This window comes from Borostomias antarcticus (assembly GCF_949987555.1).
Source record: "Borostomias antarcticus genome assembly, chromosome: 17".
Lineage (NCBI taxonomy): Eukaryota > Metazoa > Chordata > Actinopteri > Stomiiformes > Stomiidae > Borostomias > Borostomias antarcticus.
In genome coordinates, this window is record NC_140250.1 from 22,731,152 (window position 1) to 22,739,617 (window position 8,466).

Consider the following 8,466-nt stretch of genomic DNA (forward strand, 5'->3'; position numbering starts at 1 on the left):
CACACACACACACACACACACACACATAAGCGAGAGGACGAAACCAGACCCGCTGAATTTCCACAAGCCAAGCGTCATCTGCATCCACCCGAGAGAAAAGGAAGGAGGGATCTATATAGCAGAAGCGTCTTTCTCTCCAAGATCGCATGCATCCGATACTGGATTGATAATGTTTTTGTTTTAACGATCGGGTGGTTTTGACAGGGGTGGCTTTTTAAAAACACATTAACCCCAGTCCCCGCCGCGTCGTTGGATTTGTATTGCCGTGAACCGGGGCCATGAATTCGGCGGAGCAGACGGTTACATGGTTGATCACGCTCGGGGTGCTGGAATCGCCGAAAAAGACCATTTCGGATCCCGAGGCTTTTCTGCAGACTTCCCTCAAAGATGGGGTCGTGCTATGTAGACTGCTGGAGCGCCTCAGCCCAGGTTCCACGGAGAAAGTAAGGGCACGTATGCCGCTCGGGTTCCCCTGTAGTCGCCCGGCCCATTCGGCGCGTATAGCGGCAGAGAACCGGGATATTACGCGGCGTGTCCGCTTCTCTCTGCCCAGTGGTCCATGAAGAGATCCTTTTGTAGGTCACGAGAGCGCGGGTCATTGTCCCTAAAAACAGCACCAAATGGTTGCACATATGTCAGTAATCACGTATTCCAGCCAGTCAGACAGACGGACAGACAGCCGTTGTGCCCAGTGCGCTATGTTGGATTTATTAGGCAATACAACCGAGACAATAGATGATATTGTTTTATTTTGGGACAAACTGATCCTATGGTCTGTCTGCATGATTTCAGTGTAGTCAATATGCCTTGTTTTTGTTTCTGTAGACAAATAGCCAATATGCTTTATATAACCTGTATTGGAGTCGCGCCTAAAGCGCATTAGGCGGTATTAAGCCCGTGATGTGTAGTAGGCCTAGATGTACATCCATGTCCCTCTATGTTTGACACCTATGATATAGATCGGAAGCGATGTATGATACACAAGAGAGGGTCGACGCCATTGACTGCAAAAAGCGCACAGACACGGGGACCCTCTCCCCCTTTTAAAGCTACAGTGCAGTATTTATGATATTGTCTCAAAGCTGATGAAGCCTACCCCTACCACTTTGGCCTATAGTTTTAATCTCCTGTGGCTTTTGTCAGGATTTAAGAGGTTGCGTTTTATTTCCGGGACGTTATGAGGCATTCTGACATCAGGCGTCGCAGAGGCAGAGCCGTCCTCTGACTCACTGCCCGAGAGAGCATCTGGGAGAGGGATGCTCCCTCGATCCACCCCATAAAGCACCAGAGATCATTTCACCAGACATGATCTATGACCGGTGTTGCATAGACAGAATTCTCATCAGGGTGCATTTATGTGCCCCCATTTGATAGCCTAGCAAACAGATCTAGGCTATGTTAACGTATAGGGAGAGGGCTAGCTCTGCTTATTGCAATTGGAAAAAGAAGCAAGTTATGTTCACAACTGTATTCCACCATGTTACAATAAGACAAATGAAATGGTTACAAAGTTACATTGTAATTGCACGTTTTATTCAAATAGGACAGGATATTGATGTGGAATTTATATACACATAAGCGTCCTTTTGAAATGTGTCTATTTAAACAGTGTTTATGCCGCCATAACGCCAGCTACACAGTAGTAAACATCTCCTCGGTCCTATAGTCCCTGAGCCGTGATATTGTGGATTGGGGATCCTATTCGCCAACGTCATTTCCCCCAGTCCAATGCCTACTTCCCTGCTGCAGGATGTGTTGAATCCATTCTACTGTAGCCAGTTCATGATGGAAATCACACTGTAGATCTTAACGCGACCCAGTCCGGGTGTTTAAATCCACGACCAGGAGTGCCAAAACGTGAAGAAAACGGACGCGTTTGTTTGGAATTTGCAGGGCTTTTTTGTTTTTGTTTTTTAAATCAGTGTATCCTTCCCACAGATCTACCAAGAACCGAAGAGCGACGGCGAGTGCTTGAGCAACATAAAGGAGTTTCTCAAAGGCTGCTCTTCGTTCCGCGTCGAGGTAAGATCTCAAAAGTGCATCGTCTATAAACTCTCATGTAGGGTCCTACAAGCACAGATCATAAATATGGGAAGTAGAGATTTTGCGAAAAATGTTCCTCAATGCGTCGCGGTCCTAACTGGGTTACAATAAACAATGGGGCCACGGAGCGGACGGACGGACGGACGGAGGGAGGCTGACAGTGGGAGGAGTGTGAGCCGAGAACAATCACCCATCCCCGGGCCGAGAGACACAGAGAAAGAGCCTTGTTTGTAGCTTGTAGTGAAGTGGCTGTTCACTAAGCGATACATTTTAACGCCTTTTCTCCATTTTCGTCTGTATATCTGCTACTTTTACGTTGTAACATTGGAACAAGCTGAGCAGCACACGGAATACTTCTTGTATGCTCCCCCTCTCCAAAGAAAAGCGTTGTTTGTTCTGACAGACCATCATCAGCTTGGTGTTGTAATGTTTGTCCAACCGTTGAATTGAGAACGTTTGCTTCATGACTCTACACGTAGAATCATGTATGTTCTTGTGATGGTTGGCCACCATAAAAGTCTTGTCATTTTTCCCCATTTGACTATATTATGGATTATATTAGCCCTGGTCCAGGTTGGTATAGACCTACTATTCGGGGCTATACCCCTGTAGCCCCGGATAGTATACCGACCTGGAGCAGGGTAGGATTATATTCACTGTGCACAGCTATTTTTGAATTACTATGTTCTTCATGAGCATTAAGTTCTCCACAACATATCCCCATTTTCTATTTCAGTGAGAAGGGAGCTCTTTGCTTATAAATGCAGATTCAAGATCAGGCATTTGCTATTAGTGTAGTAACGGTTGAGGTCAGGGCTTTGGACTAGGACTGTTCTCAGATCTGTGGTTAGAGAACATTGAGGACAGACACAGAGCGAGTGTTGTACTTTGTGACAGTAGGTTACATAGAGGGGTCATTGAGGCCACCACTTTGGACAATAATTCTCAGTATTCATCAGTATAGACTCTCTACTCAGTCTGGAGAGAGAGAGAGAGAGGGAGAGAGAGAGAGAGAATGTGCTGTGGAACTAATCTATTATCGGCGTTATTAATCATAGCTCGGCTAACCTCTGTCAGAATGCCGGCGTGCCCAAAACACAGCATCCGTGACGAAGGCCCTACACGCCTTATAGCTGTCTGAATACTCACATGTCTCGACAGCGCGGAGGATGGGCAGGAGGGACAGGGATAGTGACGAGGTTCCTCGTGAACGCGCTAGCTGACGCCTGGTTCTCCGGGTGCTGTACAGCAGTCCCAGGCTGTTCTGTGTTCTCCAGCCGCCGGGTCGGGAGCCAGACTCCGAGCTGTTGAACAAAACGTCTGGCAGCAGGCAGCCATCACGCTGGAACCATATTCGTGTCTTGCTGGTCTAAGCAGCTTTAGAGTGGAGAGCAGCTCTTGTGTGTGTGTGCGTGCGCGTGTGTGTAGAATATTGAGTTGGTGTGTGTGTATACAGTATGTGTAGAACGCTGTAGTGGTGTGTGTGTGTGTGTGTGTGTGAGATATGAAAGCTGGATTAGGATAGTTTTGGCCCTTCCCTGGGCTCACTGTCTGTATGATAGACCAGGCATGGACCTTAGTTCTCCAGACCTCCAAAGAACCGCAGGCTCCAACCGCAAGCCTTGGAGTCGGACCAGCAGATTAGGGCGGCTGTAGCTCAGTTGGTAGAGCGGGTCGTTCAATGATCGAAGGGTCAGTGGTTCGAATCCCAGCTCCGACTGTCCACATGTCGAAGTGTCCTTGAGCAAGACACCTAACCCCAAATTGCTCCCAATGAGCAGGTTAGCACCTTGCATGGCAGCTACCGCCATTGGTGTGTGTGTGAATGAGAGGCTGTTGTAAAGTGCTTTGAGTGCCGCTAAGGTGGAAAAGCGCTATATAAGTGCAGTCCATTTACCATTTACCGTGTGTGTCGCTTAGTGTTTGTGTGTGTGTTTAAGCTAAGCGTTTCGAGCGTTTCTGTGCGCGTACGTACGCACGCATGACAGCACTTTTAAGTCCTGACCTGCTTTTGAGGGGCGTGCGTTTGGAACATCACCAAAACAGAGTTGGCGCCACAAGTTGTCAGACCTAGCGGAAGCTATCTAGGTGGAGTTGCGCTGTGCTATAAGTGGCCGTTGGAGGTGGAGGTCTGCGCGTGGAGGTCTGCCCGTGGAGGTGGAGGTCTGCCCATGGACGTGGAGGTCTGCCCATGGACGTGGAGGTCTGCCCGTGGAGGCGGAGGTCTGCCCGTGGAGGTGGAGGTCTGCCCCGAGGCGGCGGTCGCTAGCGGGGGGACAATGCCCGAGAGCCAGGGGGCCGTGGATGTGTCTGGGCACGGTTAGGCCACGCCTCCTGGGTCACTTCACCATCCGCCGTTGTTTACCGACTGGCGCTGGACAGAGCCTTGACCCGAGCGCCAGGCCGACAGGCTTGGCGTCCCGCTGCGGAGCCTTTGAAAGGACTGGACCGGGGATGCGGCCTCCCAGCCTTTCAATCTGGGACCGCAACTCCACCACAAGACCACTGGGCTGCACTCAATAACATGACTACAAAACGTCTCTGAAGCACTTCACTATCCTCCTCTAACCCAGTAATAGAATAAACGGATTGAGGGATTCGCAGTGTGTGTGTGTGTGCCTGTGTGTGTGTGCCTGTGTGTGTGCGCCTGTGTGTGTGCGCCTGTGTGTGTGTGTGCGCTTGTGTGTGTGTGTGTGTGTGTGGCAGGCCCACAGTAGCGAGAACCCGCCTAGCTGTAGATAGGAGGATGAGAGAAGAAGAGAGGATGTTTTTGGATGACTGGCCAGTGTCTCAACGACCTGGAGGATTATGGGGAATATACAGGACTGGACTGTCTCTTTGGAAGTAGGACAGCGCAGACACTCTCTCTCTCTCTCTCACACACACACACACACACACACACACACACACACACACACACACACACACATTCTCCTAGGGCGTATCTGTAATCAGAGCGGAAAATAAAAGGGGCTCGGATCTCAGTCACCCTCGGTGGCGCTGGAGCGAGAGTAAACTCACCCTCTCTGCCCTGGCGTGTAGAGAGAGAGGGAACGAGAGAGAAATGGAGGTAGAGAATGAAAAACAGAGTGAGAGAGAGAGAGAGGGAGTGAAAGACAGGGAGATAGAGAGAGGGAGTAAGTAGAGCGCTCGTCCACTAGAGTTACACTCACCGTTAGTCGACAGTAAATGCTGACGAAGGTCAGAGGGCTGACGCCTTCGTTGTTGTCTGCTGCCGTGCATTAAAGGCATTTTAACTTATTTCACGAGTGGGACCCTCCCCCATCCCTTTTGAGTCTACAGCAGCGTTTCTCAACTGGTGGGTCGCGACCCAAAGGTGGGTCGGGGAGCCGTTTTGATTGGGTCGCGGCCTCGTGGGCGGTTTCCCTTTTCTTTTCTTTTTTTTTAAGGGATTTTAAAATATATATATATTTATAGAGAAAATGTTGGGTTTTTATTTTGCAGGACACACAATTCAATTCAATAATTTCAATAATTTATTTACGAGACATGACACAAAGTAGGCTAACCTTAGCGTGGGCCAATGTTGTGTTATGTGTCACGGACGTTTTCTATTTTTGTGGAATAAATTTGGGTCTTGACTTCATGATAAGTAAAAATGTGGGTCCTGAGGCTCCACCAGTTGAGAACCACTGGTCTACAGGGACAGACACCACCGTTCACTCTAGGGTCCTTCCACACACCAACAGACTGTCTGATCGACTATCTCCTCCGTCACATTCACAGCAAAGCACTTCAATATATGTCATTGGATTACTGTTACAGTAGCAGGAGAGGCGGGACTGTGTGTGAATGAGTGTGTAGCTCTACTTACTAATGTAAATGTAGCCTCGTCTGTTTCAGCCTCCGCGTCCGAGGAGATAAGGAGGGGTATGGATGGAGGTATTGATAAGGAGGGGTATGGATGGAGGTATTGATGAGGAGGGGTATGGATGGAGGTATTGATAAGGAGGGGTATGGATGGAGGTATTGATAAGGAGGGGTATGGATGGAGGTATTGATAAGGAGGGGTATGGATGGAGGTATTGATAAGGAGGGGTATGGATGGAGGTATTGATAAGGAGGGGTATGGATGGAGGTATTGATAAGGAGGGGTATGGATGGAGGTATCTCGCTGGCACTGTAGTGATGACGACGTAGTATTGGCTCACTGAATAGATGGTTTTAAGATAGGAAATGGGCTTGCCAATCAGAGTTTGGCGCGCACACACACAGGCACACACACACACACACACACACACACACACACACACACGCACACATGCTGACTGCTCTCTTGCTTTTTCCATTTCTCTCTCTCGCCCCCCCGTCACCTCCTCTCTTTCTCTCTCTCTCTTCTCTCTCTCTCTCTCTTCTCTCTCTCTCTCCCTCTCTCTCTCTCTCTCTCTCTCTCTCTCTCTCTCTCTCTCCCTCCCTCTCTTTTCTCTGCAGCCATTTGAGCCCAGTGAACTGCTCCTGGGACTGAACTTTTCTAAGGTGCTCAGCAGTCTGGTGGCTCTCAACAAAGTGACTGCAGGTAAGGAGAGTGTGTGTGTGTGTGTGTGTGTGTGTGTGTGTGTGTGTGTGTGTGTGTGTGTGTGTGTGTGTGTGTGTGTGTGTGTGTGTGTGTGTGTGTGTGTGTGTGTGTGTGTGTGTGTGTGTGTGTGTGTGAGAGAGAGAGAGAGAGAGGGGAGGGGGGAGAGAAATAATTAACTTTATTGAAAGATAAACCCCTTGAGATGAATCATCTGGTTTTCAAGGGGGACCTTGAAACAGATAAAACAATACTTGCTGCGTTCTCATTGGGCGTCCATCGGAGTGGACAGTGACTGTGCGTGTCAGCGTGCGCGTGTGTGTGTGTGTTTACAGTATAACTGTTTTGTGTGTACGTTAATGTCCCTCTCTCTCTCTCCAGATATCGGAGTGGGAAGTGACAGTGTGCGTCAGCGCTCGTGTGTGTGTGTCTTTACATAATGTCCCTCTCTCTTTCCAGACATCGGAGTGGGAAGTGACAGTGTGTGTGCGCGCCACTCCTCTGCCCACCGGATCAAGTCGTTTGAGTCCCTGTCCTCCCAGTCCTCACTGGGACGATCCTCCAAACTCCACAACCAGTTCCGGAGTCTGGTAAGACGCCAGCACACACTAGGGCTGGGGATTCAAAACAATGTTCTTTTTCTGGATTCTAAGGCTAAACACTGAAGAAGGCAGAGCCGAAACGCGTCTGTCAGGTCTGTCCACCATCATGAATTAAAAGAGCATAAACATAGTTTTGAGTGCGGACCCTTCTTTATTATTGATCATTTTTCTGGATTCAGAAACACTTTTCCAAGCCCTTGTACTGATACAGTGACACATTAACAGCTTGTAAATGAGCGTATCAATTTTCTGACCATTTCAGACGTTTTTCAGGGACTCCACTCCCTTTGGTGACTCTTGTCACTAGTACTGTAGTTTAAGTACTGACACAAAGCGTCAGATTCAGAATTTAAAAACATAGATTGAGGAACTAGATAAAGGTAACACATAATTTGTGTTACCTCCCCCCCCTCCCCCCTCTCCTCCCCTCTCCTCTCTCCCCCCCCCCCCCTCTCTCCCTACAGGACATGTGTGAGAGCAGCGGGCAGCAGATCCTGGTGAAGGCGCGGTTTAACTTCCAGCAGACGAATGAGGACGAGCTCTCCTTCTCCAAGGGGGACATCATCGGCGTGAGTCGCCAGGAGGAGGGAGGATGGTGGGAGGGCTCCATCAACGGCAAGACCGGCTGGTTCCCTAGCAACTATGTCCGTGAGATCAAAGGCAGCGGTAGGTGTCCCTGTCTCATCCCGCCCCCCTCTCTCTTCCTGTGTCCCGACCTCTCTCCCCCTCTCTCTTCCTGTATCTCTACCTCTCTCGCCCTCTCTCTTTCTGTATCTCTACCTTTTGCCCTCTCTCTTTCTTTATCTCTACCTCTCGCCCTCTCTCTCTTCCTGTATCTCTACCTCTCTCCCCTTCTTTTTTCCTGTATCTCTACCTTTCTCCCCTCTCTCTTCCTGTATCTCTACCTCTCTCCCCCTCTCTTTCTGTATCTCTACCTCTCTCGCCCTCTCTTCCTGTATCTCTACCCCTCTCCCCCTCTCTCTCTTTCTGTATCTCTACCTCTCTCCCCCTCTCTCTTCCTGTATCTCTACCTCTCTCCCCTTCTTTTTTCCTGTATCTCTACCTTTCTCCCCTCTCTCTTCCTGTATCTCTACCTCTCTCCCCCTCTCTTTCTGTATCTCTACCTCTCTCGCCCTCTCTCTTTCTGTATCTCTACCTCTCGCCCTCTCTCTCTTTCTGTATCTCTACCTCTCTCGCCCTCTCTCTTCCTGTATCTCTACCTCTCTCCCCCTCTCTTTCTGTATCTCTACCTCTCTCGCCCTCTCTTCCTGTATCTCTACCCCTCTC

General features: G+C 49.4%; 1 protein-coding gene across 6 annotated transcripts in view; it reads left to right on the forward strand.

Annotated features, from left to right (window-relative positions):
- Positions 1 to 278: 278 nt before the first annotated feature.
- The window catches only part of arhgef7a (Rho guanine nucleotide exchange factor (GEF) 7a), a gene marked incomplete at both ends in the record, with an annotated part of 21,128 nt that continues 12,940 nt past the window's right edge, over positions 279 to 8,466 (forward strand). For 2 of the 6 annotated variants that reach the window (XM_084452333.1, XM_084452334.1), the window contains 5 exons: positions 279 to 443; positions 1,939 to 2,022; positions 6,496 to 6,580; positions 7,037 to 7,167; positions 7,644 to 7,845. In XM_084452333.1, coding sequence (XP_084308459.1) covers positions 279 to 443; positions 1,939 to 2,022; positions 6,496 to 6,580; positions 7,037 to 7,167; positions 7,644 to 7,845 — 667 coding nt within the window. Of the gene's footprint in view, positions 444 to 1,938; positions 2,023 to 6,495; positions 6,581 to 7,036; positions 7,210 to 7,643; positions 7,846 to 8,466 lie in introns of all 6 variants that reach the window. The other 4 variants (XM_084452332.1, XM_084452335.1, XM_084452336.1 and 1 more) reach the window with 4 other exon arrangements.